This window comes from Capra hircus, chromosome 4, assembly GCF_001704415.2.
Source record: "Capra hircus breed San Clemente chromosome 4, ASM170441v1, whole genome shotgun sequence".
Lineage (NCBI taxonomy): Eukaryota > Metazoa > Chordata > Mammalia > Artiodactyla > Bovidae > Capra > Capra hircus.
Genome location: NC_030811.1, coordinates 1,073,470 through 1,098,908, shown reverse-complemented (window position 1 = coordinate 1,098,908; position 25,439 = coordinate 1,073,470). Strand labels below are relative to the sequence as shown.

The 25,439-nt window shown below is 56.7% G+C and overlaps 1 protein-coding gene across 1 annotated transcript in view; it reads right to left on the bottom strand.

Annotated features, from left to right (window-relative positions):
* PTPRN2 (protein tyrosine phosphatase, receptor type N2) overlaps positions 1–25,439 on the bottom strand; it is a 546,252-nt gene that overhangs the window by 68,749 nt on the left and 452,064 nt on the right. The window contains exon 18 of the mRNA XM_018047462.1: positions 19,517–19,711. Coding sequence (XP_017902951.1) covers positions 19,517–19,711 — 195 coding nt within the window. The remainder of the gene's footprint in view (positions 1–19,516; positions 19,712–25,439) is intronic.

The window sequence follows — 25,439 nt, the reverse complement described above, 5'->3', positions numbered from 1 at the left end:
GGCAGGCTAAGACATTTGGAATTAGAAATTCAAAGTAGTCTGTTCAAACTCAAGGGAGGGCAGATATGGTTAGGCGAGCAGAGGGTAGTTCTGCTGTTTCTTAGCTTAGGAAAGATTTGCTTGAAATGGGAATCACAAACCATACAATCAAGCGTATTCAAAGTGCCATCTGACTCCAGGGACAATAACCACCCTGGGACCTCCGGACACGGCCGGCACGCTCCTCCCAGCAAGTTCTCACCCCTGCCCCACCCGCCCAGTCTCACCTGCCGAGGGACGAAGGGTCTCGCTGGACAGCCACACACGCGCTGTTTATCTCCTTTAACCCAGGAACTTAGAGTGCAGCGCAGCTACACACGCATCACACTAGAGAAAGGGAACACGCAGGGACCCAGACCAGGCGGCTCAGCGCGCGGCCCTGGGCCGGCCGCGGGGGCTCACTCGGGAAAAGCCCGCATGACTTGGAATCCAGCCCCTGGGCTGCGTGTGCAAAGCCTGAGGGAGCCCCATCGGAGAGAGGAATTAGGAAGGAGGAATGAAAGCCCGTTCCCGCGGCCTTTCCTCTTTCTGTTACACTTTCAGTATCGCCGCCGGGGAAACCCGTTTTTAAGGAGGGGACGTTCGCACAGGAGCTCGCAGCGGGCAGTGCGCCTCCCTTATCCTGGTGAGCTGGGAAGAGGACGAAAGCCTGACACTGACCAGCAAAAGCATCGAGCATGCGCAGCAGAGGTGGCCTCACCAACACGTGTGAATCAAGGCCATTTCCCCCCAGTCCTTCCCTGAAAGCTCTGTTTCTCAGGCCGAGCTGTTTTGAAGATGGAATGGAATCTTGGCAGGCCCAGTGACCCTGAAAGCTGTTCTCAGGCTGTCTCAGTGAGACTTAGAATCGAGCTCCCCGTTCTGATGTGGTGACCAACCTGACTGTGCGATGGTAGGGATGTCAAATTGTTAAAACAGTGCTGAGAAGTTCACATGGTTCCAAATGCAAAACCTTTAAGAGGAAGTCCCCAACTGACGCTCATATAGGCAGAGACAGGACAGAGAGGCAGCAAAGGAGAAAAGGAAGATGCTGGGCTGGGCTGGGGGCTGTGAGCCCTGGGTTATCGGTTTGGTCTAAAGTTCTTTCTGTACTTGAAAAAATAAACTACATCGAAGAACCAAGAAAACAAAGAAACAAAAGCTTTGAAGAAAACCACGTGCTTTTTCAAAGTACTGCTGGGATAGCCTCCCCAGGATGAGTTCTTTGCCCCTACGTGGCGCTGAGAAGGCTGTGCTTTTGGGAGAGAAGGAAATGGCGACTGCTTGGAAAGCAGGGCGTTGAGAGCCCACGAGCTAGTTCAGTCTCGATTTTGCAGAGCTTGACTGATCGGAAGCTTCACTTAATATATTTTCATTATAATTCTGAGTTTTGGTATTCTAACTCTAGAAGGGTCCTTAATTGCAGGGAGGCTTACTGATAACATAGGATTCCCTCGTAGCTCAGCTAGTAAAGAATCCGCCTGCAACGCAGGACACCCTGGTTCGATTCCTGGGTCAGGAAGATCCCCTGGTGAAGGGATAGGCTACCCACTCCAGCATTCTGGTCTGGAGAATTCCATGGACTGTATAGTCCATGGGGTTGCAAAGAGTTGGACACGACTGAGCGGCCTTCACTTTTCACTTTCTTTACTAATAGCGGGCTTCCCTTGGGGCTCAGCTGGTAAAGAATCCGCCTGTAGTGTGGGAGACCTGGTTTAGACCTCTGGGTTCGGAAGATCCCTTGGAGAAGGGATAGGCTACCCACTCCAGTATTCTGGCCTGGAGAATTCCATGGACTTTATAGCCCATGGTGTCGCAAAGAGTGGGACATGACTGAGCGACCTTCACTTTCACTTACTGATAACAGGAATTTCCTGAATTCTGCAGGGTCAAGCTCAGGAAGTCTCCAGCTTCACAGCTGGGTCGTCCCCACGGAGGGCTGAGTGGGTGGGAGATGCCCTCAGAGACCCTTCCACACTAACCGATGTGCCCATCAAACCTGCTGTGACCTGCGCTCACCTTGCTTTACAGATTTATGGAAAAGGAAAATCACAATTTTATGAAGACTTAAACCGAAACTCTGGTGGAAAATGTTAATAAGGGACACACTCTGTTCCAGAAACGTTCTAATCAGTAAACTTTAAAAAATAAATATTTTGTCCTCACCACCTCTTCTTACTAAACAGGAGAAAGTCTCTTTACACAACTGGGTTTGTTTCACGCTGGGCACTTTAGTGCCATGTAATTTTGGGTGTGTGCGTAGGAGAGAGTGACAAAGGTCTTTTGCAGGAGGCTGAGCGAGAACCATGGGTAATGGTAACAGCAGCAGTAACTTCACCTGCCTTTCAGGGCTGACATGTTCAAGAAGCTCAAAGAAGTTTAAATGAACAATTGTATGAACCTTATTATCTTATTTAACATCTTAACAATTAAGGTTATATGAACATAGGCAAAATTCAAAGGTGACTTCTTGTAAGCAGTGGAAAATAATTAACAGAATTATACCATATTTCCATAAATGTACAGCTATTTAAATCTAAACTGAAGGCAAAAAGAGCTTTTCCTGGCATTATGAGTGAAACATGGATTCTATCTCTAATTGTGGACGAGGAAGCTGAGAACTGCAGTGTTATTTCAGAACCTTGTTCATGTGTTGGTAGATTCAGCCATTTATCTGTTCATTCAACCCGCTTTATTAAAAGCATCGTAGGAGCTGGGGTGTTGTATGTTCCGGGGACCCAGCAGGTCAAAGACTCTGTCCTCAGCGTGCTGGGGTTTTAGTTGGAGAAAGACCACACACAGTCGGTCAGCACTATTTAGAAGATAGTTTCAGACAATGGCAGGGGCTGAGGGGACTAAAACAGGCGACTGGGGGGTGAGGAGCCCAGGAAGGCAGGCCCCTCCTGAAAGATGGGGAGGTGAGGCTGCAGGGGACGGCGGGGTGTCACTGGAGGGAGAACGCTCTGGGCGGGAATGGGCCCCGCGGTTCCAGAACCAGAGAGGAGGCCGGGGTGGTGGGGCCCAGGAGGGGGCACCAGGGGCCAGGGCTGGGAGCTTGAAAGATGCGGGTGGGGAGCGGGAGATGAGGCTTGCTCGAGAGCGGTGAGGGCAGAGGCACAGGATGACAAAGATGCCCCGTTCTGTGCCAGCCCCGGGCAGGACCGAGGACACCAGCCAGGCGTCCCGAGAGGGGCTTGGGGCTGGGCTAGGGGCGACAGTGGAGGCAGGGCTGCCAGGGGCCCCGAACAGAAGCGGCAGAGGCTGTGGGCGAGCGCGTGCAGATTCTGCGCATCTCATCCTCCTGCCCGCGCCTCCTCACCCTCCCAAATGCCTGCAAACCCTGACGCCTCACTCGACCGGGGAGGAGGCAGAGTCGCAGTCTGACCCGACACGACCGGTGAGGACAGGTCTGGTCTCAGAACCGAAGCTTCGTCTGATCCACTGGAAGTAAAGGCCTGGGTAGAAATCTGAATGCCCAACGATGCTGATGCTTCTAACAGCCTCCATGCTTCGCTACCCAGACAACATCTTCAGATATTTGATGACACTAACTTTATCTCAGGGCTTCCCTGGTGGCTCAGACGGTAAAGCGTCTGCCTGCAATGCGGGAGACCTGGGTTCAGTCCCTGGGTTGGGAAGATCCTCTGGAGAAGGAAATGGCAGCCCACTCCAGTATTCTTGCCTGAAAAATCCCATAGATGGAGGAGCCTGGTGGGCTACAGTCCACGGGGTCGCAAAGAGTTGGACATGACTGAGCGACTGCATACAATGTCTCATTGAAGATCAGTTTGGCCAACAGGAAACAGTCAATACTTAACCCAAACTTAATACATAAAATCAGTCTGACAACTAAACCAACTTGATATCCTTGGATGTGCTGAGCTGTGTAAGTTGCTTCAGTCAGGTCCAGCTCTGTGCGATCCTAGGAACTGTGGCCTGCCAGGCTCCTCTGTCCATGGGATATGTTGATATACTTAGACAAATAAGGCAACTCCTGAAATACAGACAAGGGTGTGTGAGCATGCGTGCATCTCCAAACACAAGAACAGCCCTGAGGAAGCACGTGGTAACCGGTCACCGTCCCAGGGAGCAAATGCTCCTGGCGGCACAGAAACACTGATCAGTTCTTCAGGTCACGTGGGCCCAGGAGTTCAGTCCCCATGCTGATTGCGGACTGGTTCTCAGACGACACGGACACGTCCTCTAAGAGATTTGCACCCTGGAGTAGCCAACAGGCCCAGTGCTCTCGAATACACTTGAGTGAAACCAGGATGATCCCAGGCTTTGAGAAAATGAGAACTTCTAAGAAAGGACCAGAGCACGCACCTGCACCAGCTGTCCTTGCTGGCTGGCCATTTCTGGGCCCCACACGGGAAGGGGTCCAGGGCTCCCAGGGAACCACCCAGAGCCTGGGCCCAGCCCGTGGAGCTCCAGGACCACCCCCAGAACACTCGTGGGGGTTGCCACAGGCCCTAGAAGCCACGCCCCAGCCCCAGACCAACCTTTCCACGCTTCGGGAACCCCCAGCACGGCTGCCCTCCCGTTCGCAGGACACCAGGCTCCAGCCAGGTGATGCCATAACCCGGCTATCGATCCAGCGGGACGAGCCAGCGCAGAGAAGTGAAAGATGCGTTTCCAGGCCGATCGCTGTGCTCCTCACCACCCCAGTGCCTGGCGTGGAGCCCAGCACAGCCTAGGTGGTTAGTAACACTTGATGAACGAGGCGGGTGCACCCACCCACCAAGCCCCACCTGGAGAAGGGGCCTCCGATGCAGCCTCAGCACCAAGGCCAGACCCCCTGGTGGACGCGGGGGTCACTCCGAGAGACACTGAGCCGTGCCGGCTTCAACAGTGAAAGCCGTTGGGAAGAATGGGTCTCAGCGCTTCATTTTTCAGTTTTCTCCACCATATTTACTATCTTAAACGAGCACTCAGCAGAGGGAAGGACAGACTTCTATGCTGTGAAACAAATTTTAATTTCTTGCAGAATATTCTCATGTATTTCATTTTTTCTGCCTCGCCTTTTTCTCTGCCTAGCTTACCAACGCTCTCACCTTCATTGGGATATTTGGGAATATTGCATAATCTATTCCTGGGATGCATGAGCAGCTCTGCAGCTTATAAAATATTCATTCACTTTCAAAAGTATTTGCACCCTGCTGTCAAACGTGGACAGATTCATACAGAGTATCAGAAAATGGCTATTTTAATGGCAAATGCTTTCCTCAAACCTCTCTTTCCACTAAAACATTTTCTTCAAAATTATTTTCATAAGATGAACAATTTCAACATTAGCAGCTAATCCCCTTTCATTTAAAACTCTGCTGATAAAATTCTTTGCTTGTCATTCAAATAGTAAGTAATAATTATAGACTGGAGGCTCCCATCTCTGGATTCATTAATGGTAAATTGCATGGAAGTCTGAAGCATAAGGCGGCTTTGATACATCTCAAAATGCAATTTCCATAGCTTCCCTTGGCTATGTACAATTAATTATACAGTTAATAAGGGAAATATGTTAATGAAAGAAACATTATTCATCCGGACCACCTGCTTTCACCAAATATCTTTTGTAAGCTTCTCTTCTTTTTGTACTTTTGGTCTACAGACAGTAAAAAAAAAAAAAAAAAAGACCTCACAATTGACAATGTGGTGATTTTGAACATCGGTCTCTCAGGCTGCAGCTACTTCCATTAACACAAGTCCAAAGAAACATTAATTCAAGTTCATTATATTTCTACTAATTTCTGCCTTTTAAAAGCTTAAGATGTCTACTCATGGCATTTTAAATGCCTGAAACAGCTGTTTATCAAACAAAAAATTACCATTAAGCTGTCTTATTTCTACCAACGATACACTCATCTTCATAGATAAATGGAAAACTAGGAGAAACTGCAAGGAAGTGCAGACGCCCGTCATTATGAGTAGACTACACTCTCCTGAGCCATTTTGCACCCACTGCAAACCCCTGTGTTTACCAATAATTAAATCCTCTCATTCCTTGGATAATCAGAGTTGGTCCATAGATGGTTTAGTGCAGAAGCCAATGTTAGCCTTTACAAAGACAGTTTATGTCTGAGGCTTTGATGTGGAAGAGAAAGCAGAATGGTTTAACGAGAAAAGTGAACTGTCTAGCTGTAGCTACCTCTCCGTCCACTTTTTATAAATTACTTGGACAATAGGAAAGAATGCATTTGCAAATATTAGTTTTAAACAATTTTTTAATTAATATAGATTAATAATGGAGAAGGCAATGGCAACCCACTCCAGTACTCTTGCCTGGAAAATCCCAAAGAGTCTTTATTAAATGAGATAATAAGCATTTGATTCCAGCCTCAGTCATGTCTTTTTGATATATGAAAAATACTTTCAACCATGAGTTATTCAGAAATTCCATCAATGTTCAAAATGTAGTTGGAAACCAACCTTGGATTCCAGAGCTGACAGGCAATAAGAGGAAAAAAAGAATCACGACAATGCAGTTTTAAGATAACCAACTCTCAAAGATCTTCTAACGAAGAAACGAATTCTGGGAGACAGCACTCTCCCAAGGACACCCCTGCCACCTCTAGCATGGGGTGGGGGGCCTGACGGGTGACGTCAGACAAGGTGAGCGATGAAGAAATCACTGCATTTTCACTGTCATTCGGCGACTCAGGCAGTGCTGCCTCAAGATCATTGTGAAAAGCAGTCGCGAATAACGTTTCTATGTGTGTACCAGCAGGTCCATATGTTTAAAGGGCCATCCGCCCACACCTCCCCAACCAGATGGTCACCTACAAAATTCAAGTGGCCAATCTCAAATCACAATGGTAAGAGCAGATTCTGAGACCCAACACCTTCACCATCACCTAGCTGACACGAAAAATCTGAGAGGAGGCAATTTTCACTCGAAAGATGACGGCAGCCGCTTAACAGGGAAACCTCTCAGGAAGAGGGAGGAGGGGGGATGGTTGCCTAGCAACACAGAGACAGCATCGCGGGCCTCGCCAAGCAGTAGGGCTTTTCTTAGCAGCGGTCTTTTCTGCTCTGCACCAGTGATGCACTCATTACAATTTTCTGACGGAGTTTTTAGGGAGAAGAAAGAACTCCAGCGGGTGCAGTAAAGGTTAGCTAGGAGAGCAGCATACACAAGAATTTCCTCTCCCATACCCAGATGGGAAAGGCTGGACTCTACAGAATAGTATTAGGGGATATTTGCACACGATCTAAAAGTGCTATTTGGAAGCACAATGTCTGGATTTAATTTTCTGAAACCGACAGGCCACACGCTCGTTGGCAATAATCTGAGAGCAAGGGAATAGAAGTGACACCAAGACAGGAGGAGCTAATATAAGACACAAGCGTTTACCCTCATCTTCTCACCAACCGAACTTGCTGAAAGGGAATGAAGCCTAGACCCGTGTCTCCTGTCCTCCCCAAGACCTTCCAACCAGCAGCGAAACTGCCAAAATACAGCAAAGAAAAAGGGAAAAATGAAGCTTTGATTGTCAGCCACAATAACCAGGATTTGGTTGACAAGCGTTCTTTGTTCAGTTGCTTTCAAATGGGGAGTTCAAGGTGGAAGAGAGAAGAGAGTTGATCTATCAAAAATTATTTTCACTTTTTAGGGTGAAAAGTTGGAGATAAGACTACCAAATGCATTTTCCACCTCTCCCAGTTCAGCTGCCAATCACACCGTGCGCTGCCCGAATGACACGCCCACACGCTCTCAAGCTCTGACGGGTGAAGCAGAGGATTATCAGATGTCAGTCTTCTGCTCCTCCAGCACAACCCAACCAGGAACCATCAGGGCCCCTCTCAAAGCTGCCTCGACTGTTACGGCAACACTCACATCACTGGCATTTCCCCGTGGCCACCAGACGTGAGTGTCCAGGGTCCACTCACCCGCCCAGCTGCTGCTGACCAAGGTGCCTGTCCACACACGTCCACAGACGGCCTGTGCTGCACACAGCTGTGCAGGCACTTCCTGGAGTGAGGTGACCCCTTTCAGTTCAGTCCCTCAGGTGTGTCCGACTCTTTGTGACCCCACGGACTGCAGCACGCCAGGCCTCCCTGTCCACCACCAACTCCCGGAGCTTGCTCAAACTCACGTCCATCGAGTTGGTGATGCCGTCCAACCACCTCATTCTCTGTTGTCCCCTTCTCCTCCTGCCTTCCATCTTTCCCAACATCAGGGTCTTTTCCAAGGAGTCAGTTCTTCGCATCAGGTGGCCAAAGTATTGGAGCTTCAGCTTCAGCATCAGGCCTTCCAATGAATATTCAGGACTGATTTCCTTTAGGATGGACTGGTTTGATCTCCTTGCAGTCCAAGGGACTCTCAAGAGTCTTCTCCAACACCACAGTTCAAAAGCATCAATTCTTTGGCGCTCAGCTTTCTTTGTAGTCCAACTCTCACATCCATACATGACTACTGGAAAAATCATAGCTTTGACTAGACGGACCCTTGTCGGCAAAGAAATGTCTCTGCTTTTTAAAATGCTGTCTAGGTTGGTCATAGCTTTTCTTCCAAGGAGCAAGCATCTTTTAACTTCATGGCTGCAGTCACCATCTGCAGTGATTTTGAAGCCCCCAAAGTAAAGTTTCTCACTGTTTCCCCATCTATTTGCCATGAAGTGATGGGACCAGATGCCATGATCTTAGTTTTCTGAATGTTGATTTTTAAGCCAGCTTCTTCACTCTCCTCTTTCATCAAGAGACTCTTCAGTTCCTCTTCACTTTCTGCCATAAGGGTGGTGTCATCTCTGTATCTGAGGTTATTGATATTCCTCCCGGAAATCTTGATTCCAGCTTGTGCGTCATCCAGCCTGGCATTTTATACTGCATATAAGTTAAATAAGCAGGGTGACAATATACAGCCTTGATGTACTCTTTCCCTAATTTGGAACCAGTCTGTTGTTCCATGTCTGGTTCTAACTGTTGCTTCTTGACCTGCGTACATATTTCTCAGGAAGCAGGTCAGGTGGTCTGGTATTCCCATCTCTTGCAGAATTTTCCACAATTTATTGCAATCTATACAGTCAAAGGCTTTGGCATAATCAATAAAGCAGAAGGAGATGTTTTTCTGGAATTCTGTTGCTTTTTTTATGATCCAATGGATGCTGGCAATTTGATCTCTGGTTCCTCTGCCTCTTCTAAATCCAGCTTGAATATCTGGAAGTTCACGGTTCATGTACTGTTGAAGCCTGGCTTGGAGAATTTTGAGCATTACTTTGCTACTGTGTGAGATGAGCGCAACTGTGTGGCAGTCTGAACATTCTTTGGCATTGCCCTTCTTTGGGACTGGTGACCCCTTTGCCCATGTACAAAAGGGAAGTGTGGGAACTGGCCTGGATGAGGCGGCTGGTCACTCTCAGAATACGGGAGCACCTTGAGGTGTCTCATTCACGATGTAGAACGTCAAGCTGGGCCTTAGATGTGACTCTGAAGGTGGTGTGAAGGCAACTGGCAGTGGCCGTCCACACTGTGTTTAACCTGCGATGAGTCTCATGTTCCTGAAGATGAGAACAAGTAACCTGAAAGGCCTCCTCTGTGAGAACCCGGAGATGCTGGGTGGACGGCACAGTCAGCCTTTCACAAGTTAAAGGGAAGTCCCGGGTGCTGGGCTTCCACTGTCCACTCGAGACCTTGGGCAACCGGACACGTAGGAGGCAGGGCGCTGGGTGTGAGACACCTCCTCCCCAAACCAGGACGCTCAGAGGCCACACTGCCAGTGAAAGCGTTTGCTCAGGCCACAGGGAGCTTACCTATCTCCCTACAGACTCAAAATGGGAAAACATTTGGAACTGGGGCCTCATCTAGGGTTGAGGGTCAAATTCACAATACGTACTTCACCTGGGACTCTCTGGATGGGGAGCTGATGTAAAGATGGTTCTGGTTTCATGAAAGACAGGAGTGGCTGGAATATCAATCTTAAAACTTCCCCTTTGAGGTCAACACTGTCAGAATGGGCTACAGAAAATTCTGAGAGAGACAAAGCCCCACTAATGAGCAGCTTATAATCTGAAATTCCAGAATCCAACAGATGGCAAACATACCTAAGTGTGAGTTTCAGCTCATAGGAACCTAGATAATAGAAATATTAATATTACATGGAAACAGTCAAATGCTACATTTAGAACTGTCAAAGGAGGTTCAACAATATAGGACAAGTGCAAGGCAGCAGGCAGACTTGGAACAGGTAACAGGACAACTGCGAATGAAAAGACAGTCCCGGAGACTGCAGACACAGAGACGAGTCACGTGGTCAACCAGACACTGCTGAGGGGGCGAGGCACCCTGGGGTGCAAGGCAGGGGGACAGAGAGGGAGTGTGCACGGGGGAGACCAGCAGCCCACAGTCAGGGGCAAGCTGTAAACGGCGCTTCATCTCCCAGAGCTGGTGGGAGACAGGAATTCTGACTTCAGGAATCGTAGCAAGTCTGGAGCAAAAGAAAAACTTATCATAAAGTAGGTCCACACGAAGACAGGGCACAAGGAAGCTTCTCAGCAACGGAGCTGGGGACGTCAGGAAGAAAGTAAGGTGCGTCCTGAAGGTACAGCCTCCGCACCAACACAAACAGCCTGTCAACAGCATCAAAGGCAAGAAAATAGTGCTTTCACAGCAATGGGAGAAAGGTGACTAGAATCGGACCCTTGTCTAATCTATCCCGCAAGTGTGAGGATTAATTAAAGACATTTTCAGACAAAAATGGGAAGACTTTCCTTCTAAAGGACTGCAAGAAGAATATGTTTTAGGACAAGAGGAAATTTTACCCAAAACAAAGAACTGAGAAAAGTGATGTTGACGTGGAAAAAATGCATCAGCCTGAATAAGGGCTGAGTGCGAAAATCAGCAAGTAAGAAAGGGTTAGTTTAAGGGCATAAACATACGGTGAAGCTAAAATAAGGGCGAAACTTGTCTCAGAGGGAGGTACCAGGGTCAGAGTCTGCAACCCCGAGGTCCTCTGGGAGGGGGTGGAGATTTGCTTGGTAAAATCACCCGGACAATAATTAAATTGCAACTGCTGAGCCTGTGGGGGGCGGGAGAGGGACTCAGCAGAGGAGGCGAGGGGACGCTGCGGCACGCGGGGCGCGGTACATGGAGGCCTGGGCGGCCCTGCACAGGCTGAGCGCTCGCGCACCCTCACGGGGCTTCGTGAGCCGCCCTGTTCCGCGGGTGGGGAGACCAAGCCGACGGTCTCGAGTGGCCCAGGGTTCGCCCTGGGAGGCAGCCTTTGGGTTTGGGACCATCTTTCGTCAGCGCCTCTCCCCTCTGACTCCGGAAGAGAAGCCGTCAGAGGACAGAGGTCGTGACCCCTGGGGTCCCGCTTGCAGGTCACTCCCTCACCTCTGGCAGACGCGCTCAACTGAGCAAAGGGGGAGCTGGACCCTCCCTGCTCAGGGAGCCGCAGGGGCCATGTGTGGATGGAGAGCAGCCCCTCACGCTGGGCAGGGTCACAGCCGTTCAAGGCTGTGTGAATGCTCCGCTTCTCCCGAGCACTCTCACCCTGGGAGCAGGATCCGGGTTCCCGGAGGGGCTGTGACCTTTCCTGCCATCTCCTGCCCACCCGGACAGCGGCCCCTCCCTGCCCAGGCCTCCCAGGACAGCAGGTCTCCCAGCAAAGGACCGTGCCCGGCACTGGGCTGCACCCACCCTTCTCCAGCCGCACCCTCCTGCTCACTGCAAACAGACTGAAACCTTCTCGGGACAGCACACTGACTGACTGCTTCACTCGGACTCAGGAGCGCACGCTGAGCCCTGCAGCGGCGCCACGTGGCAGGGGCGGAGGATGAGCAAAAGTGGTTCACGGACGAACTGCCAGTGAGGTGCGATTTCAGAAGCTACATGCTATACAAGAGCTACGGCAAGCCTAGACAGCGTACTAAGAGGCAGAGACACCACTTTGCCCACAGAAGCCTGCACAGTCAGAGCCGTGGTTTTCCCAGCAGCCGCATATGGGTGTGAGAGCTGGGCTGTAAAGAGAGCTGAGCGCAGAAGGATCGATGCTTTTGGACTGTGCTGTTGAAGGACTCTTGAGAGTCCCTTGGACTGCAAGGAGATCCAACCAGTCCATCCTAAAGGAGATCAGTCCTGAGTGTTCATTGGAAGGACTGATGCTGAAGCTGAAACTCCAGTACTTTGGCCACCTGATGCAAAGAGCTGACTCATCGGAAAAGACCCTGATGCTGAGAAAGATTGAAGGCAGGAGGAGAAGGGGACGACAGAGGATGAGATGGCTGGATGGCGTCACCAACTCGATGGACATGAGTCTGAGCAAGCTCCAGGAGATAGTGAAGGACAGGAAGCCTGGTGTGCTGTAGTCCATGGGGTCGCAAAGAGTCAGACACGACCTGGAGGCTCGACAAGAACAACACGTTATATACTACTGATTTTACACACAGCTCCGCCCTGGGCCTGGGCTCACGCTGCGGTCACTCCGCTTCCTGAGTGTTTCTAAATCTGCCAGGCCCCAGAAGAGCCCTTTGGGCTGGAAGAACGTGGCCTCTTTTCTGGGCGACACGCAGGTTTCGCTGAGGGAGGTGGTCAGGCACACGGGGTGCGTTTCGTGTCTGTGCGTGTGAATGGACACTTCCCAAGTGCTACCTGGACGCCAGTTTCCATTTTTTCCCCTCGGAAACGTTAATTCACAAGCTTACAGATTGTGTTTGAGCGTTCAATCTAATTCAGCCAACCCTGACTGAGTGCTGAATCCCACGCTATCTTACATAGCTCACTCTCAACAAGAAGGCATGACAAGCAAGGACGTCGTTCCGGCATCATCCTAGCATTTTAAATGATAAATCAGTGGTTTAATAATCACAAGACAAGTTACACCCCCCACCAAAAATGTAACGATGGTTCTGCGCCCCCAGTGCTGGGCAGGGGAGACGGCAGTCCCTCAGGACCAAGCAGTGAGGAGCCACCGACGCCACTGGGGCCTCCCTGGCCGCCCAGTGGTTAAGACGCTGTGCTTCCAGCGCAGGGGTGCAGCGTCACTTTCTGCTTGGGGAACTAAGGTTCCACATGCTTTGAGGTGCGGCCAGAAAAAAAGGCATTGACCTCGAAGCGCCAGAGCAGCCCCGTGTGGAGGGCCGGCTGAGCGGGCGGCACGGTCAGCCGAGGCCCTGGGTTGGCTCTGCAGAAGCCCGGGGCCCAGCCCGTGTGTCTGAGTGTTGCCCCGCCTCCCCGCACCTTCTACTCCCCGCTGAGCAGCGGCCCCCGCCCCAGCTCCTGGTGAGAAGCTGACGGCCCACGTGGTTCCTGCCACGCGCTGCTGCTTCCTGTGCCAACACCCCCCTTCCCTGAGGACCCTCCTGGAGACGCGCCTTCTCCCGGTGCGGGGGGAGGGGGGGGGTCACTGTGCCCAGAGGGGAGGGGTGGGGTCACCGTGCCCAGAGCGGAGGGGTGGGGTCACCGTGCCCAGAGGGGAGGGCTGGGGTCTCCACACCCAGAGGGGTATGGGTGGAGGTCACTGGGCCTAAAGGGGGGTGGGGTCACCATGCCCAGAGGGGGACGGGTGGGGGTCACCATGCCCAGAGAGGGAGGGGAAGGGTCACCGTGCCCAGAGGGGGAGGGGTGTGGTCACCATGCCCAGAGGGGGAGGGGTGGGGGGTCACTGTATCTGGGGAGGATTGGGGGGTCACTGCACCCAGAGTGGAGAGAGGTGGGGGGATCACTGTACCCCGAGGGGGAGGGGTGGGGTCACTACACCCAGAGGGGGAGGGGTGGGGTCACTGCGCCAGGAGGGGGAGGGGTGGGGGTCACTGTGCACAGAAGGGGAGGGGTGGGATCACTGCTCCCTGGGGTCACTGCACCAGGGCGGTGGGGTCGCTGCACCCAGAGGGGGAGGAGACAGCCTCTGTCTACCAGCCACCCCTCCAGCCCACTCGCCACAGGTGGGGGCTGCAGAGCAGACGCCCCCGGAGCCTGGGGAGCCGGCTGCCTCCTGGCAGTGTAAGCCCATCACCTCCAGCACAGTGCGTGGTGGAGGGCTGCGGCAGAAAGCAGTCCGGCCTCTCCCTGCCTTCACATGAGCAGCAAGCGTGCACAGTTCAGGCCTCAGGCCCCATCACGTGCTGTGTCCCCCAGACCCACAGGGTAAGTCCGGCCCCCAAGACCTCGGGTGTGAGTTTGCCTGGAGGTGGAGCCTTGAAAGAGGTGATCAAGTGGTGGGTGGGCCGTGGTCCACCCTGATGGGGTCCTTATAAGACGAGATGAGGACACGCACGCAGAGGGTCGGCCGTGTGAGGACGCGGGGGAGGACCGCGGCCACATGGCAGAGAGAGGCCCCAGTAAACCTTCCCACACCCCGACCTCGGACTTCCAGCCGCCAGGACTAGAGACAGTCAGATTCTGTCATCTGAGCTACTCTATCTAGGGTGCCGACCGCCGGGCTAAGACAGGCCACGTGAGGGCCAATGACCCACAGCAGCTGCACACTCACGCCTCCAGGGGTAGGAACACAGGCGCCGAATTTAAAGACCAGGAAGCTGGGGCTGCCCACCCCCTCCTCCGACAGTCTGGGCCTTGGGGAAGAGACGCGGCTTCCGGCTTGGGCCTCTGACTTCTGCCGTTGGGGGCACAGAAGTATTAACCTGAGCGGAGGAGCCTGAGGGGGAGGAGACCATGCCAGCAGTCTCAGGCCCAGCGGCCAGGGTGCAAAGCAGGTGGCTCCGGGGAGCCCCGCCGCGGCTGGCCGTGAGGGCCGAGTGGCTGCCCTCTCCGTGGACACAGCACGTCCTCCGCCTGTGTAGCCCGTCACCAAACACCCCAGCTCCGTCCGTTAAATGTCCTCCCTTTGAGAGGCGGCCTCGGTCACGGTTTGCAGTGTGGTAACTTCCCAGCTTCCAGGGGCTCACTTTACCACCCTCAGTTTTATCATCTTCATCTGTGAAATGGGCTGAACCCAGGTCCTACGTCATGGTTTCTCCGGACAGTGCTGCTACTCACGCTCAGGGTGCTCACTCCTGTATTTTCCAGGAGTGAAGGGGTTGCAAAGATCCAGCCCAGGCCCAGACCTTCAACTTGAAGATGCGACCACTCCGTCTACACAGCCCCGCACATGAGGTCCTTCAACTCCAGGCCCTAGGGACCCCCACCTGCTCTCAGCACCACCCCAAAGCCGCATGCTGACAAGTCAGCCTCTGAAGATGAGCGTGGTCTAGAAACAGGCCTTTTGAAAGGGTAAATTCAAAGGTGACCCTTTAGCTTTCCAAAGGGTGGATGGGGGTCTGAAGAAGCCATGCCCGTCACGAGTGTAAATGACGATGCTGACCGCAGCTCCATGCAGTCCCTGGCCCGATGCCTCCGTCTCCAGAGCACTGTCTTGAGCTGCATCAGACCTGGTCACGTTGCCTTGGAAACGCGTCTTCAGAAGCCAGCGCGGTTCACTGCCGAGGGCGTTTCCTCCCTAGCTCCCCTCGTGGTGACGCTGGGGCCCCCACCTTGCCCCAGGCCTGCGTGCTTCGTGGTCAGGCCCAGCCTCCAGGCCCCCTTCCTGGGCTCGCAATCCCCCCAAGCACCGCCACTTGTACCCAGGGCTGCAGTGTCCTGCATACCGGATGTCTCCCTGCGGAGCAGGCCCTTGTCTCCTCTGCTTCATTGGAGGAAAATTATTCAGATTTTGGCCCTAATCCTTCCCAGTTTACTCGTCACAGCTGCAGGTCCACAGGCCCAGCATCTCCCTGGGTTAAACCTCCTGGTTTAACCTCCCTGGTTTAACCCTCACGGGGAACTCGCAAGGATGCTACCACTGAGCCTGTGTTGAGGATGAGAAAGCAAAGGTCAGAGGGTTCATCAGGGACTCGGGGCCAGGATATGGCCATGCTTCCTAGCTTCTGCCAGTTGTGGGGGCCTGGTGCCCTTGGTGCCAGCAAGACGTCCATCGATCTCCAGGTCTAGCCCCAGGCTTGGCAGCCCCGAGGCTGTGCTGGACCCCGTCGGGGGAGGTGGCTCTGGGGGCAGCGGGCTCCTGATGGCCAGCCTGAGACCTCACCGCCTCTGGGCCTGCACCAACACCTGCCTCCCTGGCCCACTTCTCTGGGTCTTGTCCTTCCGCCCGGGACCCCCAGCGCAGCGGGAAGACCATCCCTGCCGTTGAGCTGGCTTGGCCTCCTCCGTCTTGGAGACCGCCCTGGTTGGGTGGGCTGCGGGTCAGTGGCTCCGTCGTCGGCACCGCAGCCTGTGACTGCGTGCACTTCTCCTGCGAAGGCCTCGCGGGGCCGCCTGCCTCCTCTGGGGGTGGGCTCACGACTCCTCTCACCCCCAGGAGGACTGGTGTGTCGAGAGCCCTGTATGGCACTCCCAGCGTGGGGCCTCGGAGCAGACCCCGACCACACGCCGCGTGGATGGGGTGGCCGGGGTGTGGGGCGAGGGCACTCAGGGCCGAGGGCTCCCACCAGGTCTGCCCCCGCTGCCCTCCGGCTACAGCGGCCTGGCTCAGCAGGGTCTGCTCCAGTCCTTCAAAGGCTCCGGGCTCTGCTGAGGGGCATGTTCTGTCCTCTACCCTGGGGCGAGCGCGCCTCCCAGCGGGTTCCCGGTTGGCTCCTGGGGTCTGCCTGGACTTTGGCACAGCTGCCCTCGTGGCCCCCGCAGCATCAGGGAGTGGCCCCGGGGGCTGGCTGGCTGTGCTGGTAGCGGTCCTGACGCCCGTGTCCCGGCGACCTTCATGGGTCAGCAGGTCGGGGGGTCAGGTCCTGAGGTTCAGGTGCTCCGCAGCCCATGCGGACGTGAGGCCAGCGTCCACGCACCACTGACAAGACTGCCCGGCCCGGGGAGGTGGCCCCGTGAGAAAGGGCCACGGTTCCCGAGCCTAAGAGACGAGCCGTGCCACCTGCCATCGTGGGTGAGATGGCGTAAAAAGGCCACAGGGACTCGCTTCTGCCCGTCTCCACATCTCGGTGCCCCGTGTGGGGGACAATGACCATGGAGGGCTGAGAGGCCCCTTTGTGCCCGGGTCAGGGGGCAGCGGCCCGGGTCAGGGGGTAGCGGCCCGGGCCGTGTGCAGTGGCATCCTCGTGGCCCCACTGGCCTCTCTCCACGGGGTTCGCTCCCCACTCCGAGGTGGGAAGAGCAGCTGGTGACCCCCATTCAGACGAAGTCGGTTAATGAGAGGGAGCCTTGAGTCCACGGGCCGGCCCAGGGCACGCAGGCGTCTGTGTTGGATGGTGGTGGACGGGGGTTGCTGCCGTCGCCGGGGCTCGCCCCACGTTAGTGGGGCTGCAGGCGGTCGGGGGATGGTGGGTCAGCTCTGTGGGGTAGGGGCTCACCCAGAGACTACCACCAGGCTCCCTCTCACACCTGCCGTCACACAGGGAACCGGGAGACACAATTTTCTATGGAAAACAATACTCTCACCTCCCGTTTGGAGGTGAGATACATCAAGTTGCAACTTGAAGGTCTGGAAATACGGAGACATCACAGCAGGACAAAGACTCTCAACACGCGCCCCCAGAGGGAACCTGCCAGACAAACACCCCTCGCTGACATGCTGGCCCAGGACTGACTCCCATGAGAAAACTGAACTTTCGGATGAATTTCCTCTTCTAAAAGGGGCATGTTCTCTAAAAAACCAGCTATAAAGTAATATAACCACAGTTATTTATCCACAGATGGTGGCTTGGTCTGTTAACAATCCGCCTGTAATGCAGGTGACCTGGGTTCGACCCCTGGGTGGGGAAAATCCCCTGGAGAAGTGAATGGCAACCCACTCCAGTGTCCTTGCCTGGGGGATCCCCTGGACAGGGAAGCCTGGGGGCTGCAGTTCGCGGGCTTGCAGTCAGAGACGACTGAGCGCCTGAGCCACAACCCGTAGGAGAGGCTCTTCCTGGGATGCTGGCCGTGGGCGCGGCAGGGCAGCACGTCTGAGGCCCGAGGGTGAGCTGCCTCCCCAGGAAACTGCAGACCCGGGACTCAGGACGCCACCACGTCCACTCGGAGCGCTGGGAGCGTCATGCGGCCTGAGCCCCGGGCCCTCCGCCTGCAGGGGCGGGAGCAGAGCTGAGCTCCCGGACTTCGGTTTCCTCCTGTCCTGTGGTCTCAGCTGCGTCCATCGGTCCGTGAGGCACCTATATCTCCTGCCCTGGGACTCACACATCTGGGAGTGAGGCCTCTGCCCACCGAGGTGACTGTGGGCAACCCCAGGCCTCACCTCCAGCTGCCCACCGAAGCTCTTTAGCGAACACGTGGTCTCCCAGCTGCTCTGGGGCGAACCTCTGTGTCCTCCACATTCCCTGGAATTCTGGCCCCCAAGGTGACGAGGTCAGACGCGGGGCCTTCGTGCTGGGATCAGGGCCCTCACGAGACCCCAGAGCTCCCTGCCCCCTCCCCACAGAGGACACGCCAAGAGGCTGCCATCTGAGAGCCAGGACGCGCGCTCCCACTGAACCCCACGTCTGCCGGCCTTGTCTTAGCCCCCACCTCCAGACTGAGGGACTCGATTGTCTGCTAAGCCGCCCGTCTATGCTGGTCTCCGTGCCGGGGGGACCAACACACTGGCTTCCTGTGGGTGCACCCCAGGGTACGTGCTGTTAGCAGATAAACACCTAGGAAAGTCCCCATGAAGAGCAAACGTTTAACACAAGGGCGGTGTGTAGGACCCACCCCACGGCGGGTCTCCGGATGCTAAGTATGGTGGACACTCCTCCCTGATCATGGGGTCCCAGCTGTTCTGAGGGCAGCAGCCCGGGCTCTGCCCAGGGTCATCTGCAGCCTGCCCCCAGCAGGACAGACTGTGGCCAGTGAGACGGTACTGACCAGGGAGAGACCCGGAGGGCGGGGGCCATGCTGTCAGGACCTGTCCACACGGTGTGAGCGGCTGAGCTGTGAATGAGCGCCTCTTATAAAACCTGGACAGTAACTATGCATCAAGGACCACATGCTCCAGGACGGGCGGGGGGCTTCCTGTGGGGAGGCTTCTGTGCTGGGCGGGCAGCTGACCCTTCCCACGAGAAGCAGCACAGGGCGGGGGGGGACATTTATTCACTGAGACGCTGCTGCTCAGAAAGCCTGGCACACAGTCAGCACTCAGCTGTGTGCATTCAGTTGGCGCTCACCTGTGTTCATTCCCAGGGCAAACCCCACAGCTGCTCATTGGGGCCAGTGTCCTGTGTAGAGCGGGGACAGCCCTCCCTTGGGGAGGCCTTGGGGGGAGGCTGGATGTCGGGGTGCCCTCCCCTCACCGCCTCACCAGGGTGCTGGGCAGTTGGGGACCCTCCCCCAACAACCTCACCTCTCCCAGCCCCTCCCCTGGTGGGCGGGGTGCAGGCTGGGCAGTCGGGGACCCTCCCCCAGCAACCCCACCTCTTCCAGGCGCTCCCCCAGTGGGCGGGGCGCAGGCTGGGCAGTCGCCCCGCCCCGTCCCTCCCAGCCCTTCCCCCAGTGGGCGGGGCGCAGGCCTGGCAGTTGCCCCACCCCGTCCCTCCCAGCCGCTCCCCTGGTGGGCGCGCTGTGGCTGCGCAGTGAGGGACAGCCCCCCAGCCTCTCGCGGCCACTCTGCGGGCAGGGCCCAGGGCCTTACCAGGACCATGTGGCCGGTGGAGATGTCCATGTTGGGCTGCACGGGCTCCTCCGACCAGGACGAGGTGCTGCTCCGCGCGGAGGGGCTGGGCATGGGCCCGTCGCTGAACTGGGAGGACACACTGCTGACGCGGGACGTGTGCGTGGCCTCGGGGCGCTCGGTCGTGCGCACCGCCATGCGCTGACGGCACAGCTCCTGCAAGACAGCGGGTGGTCAGAGCCTCCCACCTGAGTGCCGGGGCGGCAGGGACAGGGTTCACCCGAGACCATGCACGCCCTACAGATATGCACAGACACGCACAAGGGTGCACGTGCTACAGAGAGACAGGCATACAGACACAGACACACGCACACACACGGACACACACAGAGACACACACAGACACACACAGAGACACACACAGAGACACAGAGAGACACACACAGAGAGACACACAGAGACACACACAGAGACACACACACAGACACACACAGACACACACAGACACACACAGAGACACACACAGAGACACACGGACACACACACAGACACACACAGAGACACACACACAGACACATAGAGACACACACAGACACACACAGAGACACATAGAGACACACACAGAGAGACACACAGAGAGACACACAGAGACACACACAGACACACACAGAGACAGAGACACACACACAGACACACACACAGACACATAGAGACACACACAGAGAGACACACAGGCACATAGACACACACACACAGACACAGACACACACAGACAGGCACACAGACACAGAGACACACACACAGATGAGCACAGGCTCAGGCGGGGCCGCCCCGTGTGCTGTGTGGACAGACTCCAGGCGCCTCCTCGCTCCCCAGAATGTGGGCTCTGGCGGGGGCAGGGGTTAGACTGAAATACAGACGCTTGCACCTTCGTCACAGCGTCAGGAAAAAACCCTCTCTTTGGTTCTTCTTGTTCCCAGAGCCTCGCTTGCAGTGGTGAGGCCACACGGGAGAGACTCAGCAGAAGCGCGCACGGGGAACGCACAGGGTGGACGGGGACGGGCCTGCCGGACGGGTTCCCCGGGCCCTATGGAGCTCGGCTCGGTCACCGTGGGGCCTCGGCCCCAGCACAGGGGTGTGTGACCAGTCTGGAGGGGGAGGCCCGGCCGTGCCCACAGCCACCAGACTCAGGGCTTGGTGGTCACCCGGCCCCCAGGAGACCCAGCTGGACGCTCCCCCACTTCTGACCCACAGAAGTGCCTTTGGGGGATCCCATCAGTCATGCTGCGGGGCCTTCCAGCCCTGCCCAGTGAGCACTGTCAGCAGAGCTGTCCAGCCAAAGGACGTGAAGAGAAAGTCTACAAGAGAATCTGGGCCCATGAGCTGAAGACTGCTTGGGGGAAAGAGGCGGTGTGGAGACCCGAGGGGCCTCCTCTTCCCTGGTGCCCTTGGGGGCCGCACCCCGCACACCAGGCACTGTCCCGGCCTCAAGGTCCTGTGGGCAAGGAGGTCTCCGCTCCGTGTCCTCTCGCCCGGCCACCTGTCTCTGGGACTAAAGCTCGTCCTGAGGCCGCTGAGGGCTCGCTCTCCCCGGGGACGCTGTGCTAGCCCTTCTCTGGGTCAGAGGATGGCTCAGGCGCGCTGTGAGGGGGCCCGCCTGGCCGAGAGCCCCCAGCCCCGTCAGAGCATCTGCGGGGGGCGGTGTGGGCACTGCAGAAGCCGGCGGAAGAGACCAAAGGGAAGGAAGGGCGGTGCTGAGGGGGGCCTGCCGCTCTACCCCAGGGCTCGGGAGTTACCCGTGGCTCCCAGATAGCCAGTCTGCTTGAGACCCCCCCTCGGCTTCACGGAACCTTAGAAGCAACGAGGAGCCCAGGCACGGTGGACGTGCTCAGCCGTGTCCACAGGCCACCCAGGGACTGCTGGCCAGGGCTCCTCTGTCCGCGGGAGTCTCCAGGCTCGAATACAAGAGTGGGTTGCTGTGCCCTCCTCCAGGGCATCTCCCCGACTCAGGGATCGAACCCGCACCTGCTGCGTCTCATGCCCTGCAGGTGGGCTCTTTGCCCCTGAGCCACCAGGAAACCGCACGGCAGGCGACTGTGCCGATACTGAGGAAGACGACTCCAGGGGCCAAGCCACGTCCTACCGCTTCCCACTTAGGCACAGCGGATGTTCCCTGACTTCGAGAAAAGCACACCAGGAACTCTCTGCAGTAACTTGTGAGGTTTCCCGTTGCTCACGTGAAGAACAGAACACGCCCTGAATGGCTCCTCCGGGGAAGAGGATCTGAGAAGCTGGCGGTTCACCCCCAACAGCAGAGCATCAGAGCAGCTGCTGTCTGCCCCGGAGGCGCCGGGATGAAGGGCGACGGCCACTCCCGATTCTATCCCTCCTCGGTCCCCATGGAGAGGGCACGCCCTGGCAGGGCCCCTGCCTGGGCAGACTCCCTGTGTGACCTCGGGCGAGGCATTCAGGGCCCTGGCCCGAGTGCTTTCATCCTGAGACGGAAGGAACCGGAGAGTGCAGAAGACTCCAGGGTTCCAGTGTGCGGAACGCCAGCGAGGCCCCGCCACGAGGTCCATCACCGACCCCATCGCCGTCCCTGTCGCTGTCAGAGTGGGGTTGGAGGGGGCCCTCACTGTCAGCGCAGGAGTGGGAGTTGGTGCAATGGAGACAGGAACGTTCTCTAAACCAGATCTGCTCTTGGTGGCCTGGCGAGTCAGGGACACTTCTCTGGAAGCAGGAATTTTAGAGGTGGGGGTGCCCCACATCACCCCGTGGCCTCCTCACGGGTCACTGGTGATTATGACCGACCTGGAGAGCTGGCCAAGCCCACACAGGTGCCTGCGGCCCCCCGGGACTGGCCCTGTGACTCAGGCCCGGCACTCGCCAGGCTGCTACTGAGAGTGGACTCTCCTTGTGGGTCTCTGTGTTTTAAATAAAAGCTGCGGCAACAATCCAAGAAAAGCCATCACTCCTCCATCCAAGAGCACCAACACTGACCACAGGGCCCCCAGGCTGCAGAGGGAGGCCCCTCGCCTGCCCAGAGTGGGGCTCCGGCTGCTCAGGCCCACTGCCGGGGGGGCCCACTGCCGGGGGGGCCTCACTGCCGGGGGGGGCTCACTGCCGGGGGGGCCCACTGCCGGGGGGGCCACGTGGGGTCAGGCCTCTCTCACCTGCAGATAAAAGTGGGTGCAGCCGCTAAGGGAGGAAGCTTGACCTCAAACTGACCACCGTCCAGCTTCTACGTGATAAATGATGAGGCAGGATGACCTGAGAGGTGGTGGAGCCAGGGGAGGGTCAGGCAGAGATGAGACATCTGGGGGCTGGAGCCACTGCTCCTGGGGGCCTGGGAGGGCCCAGCTTGGCGCCAATGGATGAGTCAGAGGGGAGGTGATATGCCCGGGGCCCAGCAGATGCCTCGCCCCAGCTCCCGCAAGTCACCAGCGGAGGCGAGTTCCGAGGGCCCTGAGCAGACACTGGGCAGCCCTGCCTCTGCAAAGCCGCCCCTCCAGACAGCACGCCAGGCTGCTCTGGCTGAGCACAGGCCCCCTGGAGCCCAGAGCACCTGCTGCTCCGGAGGCTGCGATGGGGACAGCGGCATCCCCCACGCTGATTCTCTCCTGGCTCTGGGAAGCGTCCATCCACTCACACCCGGAGTTGTGATGCTGACGCTGAGTCGTGGGGGCAGCAGTCGCCAGCTGTGTGACCTTGAGCAAACCGGTGAGCCTCTCTGTGCCCTCACCTCCTCCTCTGAAATGGGGACACGGGCAAAGCTCTCCAGAGGCCCGCGTGGAGACCAGGCTCATGTGGAGTGTTCGCGAACAGGCCTGAGCTCCCGGGTGGCCATCAGCATTGTCAGGAACTTTTTCAGCAAGCTGCCCACCTGACACTGGACGCCAGGGGGCCCTGGTGGGGGTGCAGCCAGGCCCCACGTTCTGGCTGGCAGGCCGGTGACAAGGGACCTCGACAGGTCCGTCCGTTGGGAGCCCTATGGGCAGATGAAGGCCGATGTGGAGGCCAGGAGGTCGGCAGCGAGGGCGAGAGGGCAGGAGGCCCACGTGGCTGGAAGAACCCCCCAGGAGGGGGGCTGCTGGTGGGGGAGGGGGCAGGGGGCCAGGACCGCCGTGTCACCCCTTGGGGAGCAATGCTGGGCTCCTATCATACACCCTCGCTTGGCCCCCATTGAGGGACCTGGGTCCGGAAGCAAGAAGTGGGCAGTGAGGGTCACAGCCGAGCTCCCCGGTCCCCCCAACCTGCAGCTGGGCTCCCCCGGGGGTCTGCCTGCTGCAGGCCTTGAGGCTGGGGTTCCAGCCTTGCCCTCTGGAGCCGAGACGTGGCGATGAGTTGCGTCCGGCTCGGATTAGCAGGCCGTGGCACCGTCAGAAGCTGTGGGGCTCGTCTGTGCTTGCTGCAGGATGACAGAGCTGAGCACCACGCCGCACACACGCCAGGCCTGTAAGCAGGCAAGCCCCACCCCCGCAGCGGCTCCTGACCTAACCGAAGAGAGCCGGGGCAGTCTGTCCACAGCAAAAACAGGGCTCACCCCAAAGTGGTTCAGTCTGACCTGTCCCAGTCTGATGATGACCACACCCCCCTGGAGGGGACATGCAGGCCCCAGTGTCTGAGGAAAGGGCTCAAGTGCACCTTCGGTCCTGGCTCCTTCCACCCGGTACCAGGCAGAGTCCCTCATGGTCACTGCGGCCACGTCACCCCCCACATGGTCGCAGCACGCTCTGGGTGAACCCAGAGAGGCAGACGGTCACAGAAAGATGCGGAAACCCCGAGGGTCACCGTGCAGCCTTTTAAGTTAGTCCTTTATGTTGCTCACAGCTTGCAAGTAAATGTCAGAGATTCTATGTTTGTCCACGCTCTGAGCTATTGCTTGAAAATTAAAAATTTCTAAGGAAAAATGACCCTTTCAGAACATTCCTACCTGCCTCAGTAACGGTCTGGCCGGGGGGCTAATGGCAGACTTTCATCGCCCAGGTGTATGGCTTTGTAGGAAGAGCCCAGTCTGTGCTCTGCGGGTCTGCCTAGAGTGGCGTGGTGTGTGGTGGGTTCACCAGGCTGCCCACCCCTCGGCCAGACGGGGACCCTGCAAACGGAGCCTCATTCTTCGTTTAAAGGACCACGTCTCCCTGAAAAGGCACCCACAGTCCACACGGTGACAGTGAAGGCATGAACCCGCTGGCCCCTGAGGCAACAGCACAGCGCACCAGCTGGGCTTAACCACTCATTTTAAATGTGACGTGCCGTTCCCAACGTGAGTTCCCATCACACGGAGCTGCGACCAGGCCAACTCCCTTCCCTGCGTTCACTGCCTGCGTTTACGACCAGGAAGGGCCATGCGGCATCGTCCAGGACACGCGCACCATTGGGTGATAAACACTGCAGTCTGTGACGGGGGTTAGAGTGCAGAGCTATGAGCTAGGATCGTCCGGGGAAGACGGCCCGCTTGAGTGAAAGGAAACTGGCCGTGCTGAACGAACTCCACAGCCGGCTCTGAAAGAAACCCAGAGACAAGCCCGCTCATGCTTGGGACTTTTCCTCACTCGTCACCCCGGCAGCCAGCAGGCGGGGCAGAGTCCACACCGAGCACTGATCCCCAGGTGAGGCCACGGAACCCCAGAATGAAAACTGTGGGACACAGCCCGTCGAGGTGTGAACATGTGCGTGTGCGTGCGTGTGTCACTTGGTCGTGCCCAGCTCTTTGTGACCCCATGGACTGTAGCCCGCCAGGCTCCTCTGCCCATGGGATTTCCCAGGCAGGAATACTGCAGTGGGCTCCATTTTCTTCTCCAGGGGATCTTCCCGACCCACGGAACTTGCATTTCCTGAGCTGGTGTTCTTCACCACTGAGCCACAGCGAAGCCCGCGGACTACAGCGCAGCCTCCCTGAAATCACAGTCCCCTTCAACTTTGCAGACGTGGCCACATCCCGAGC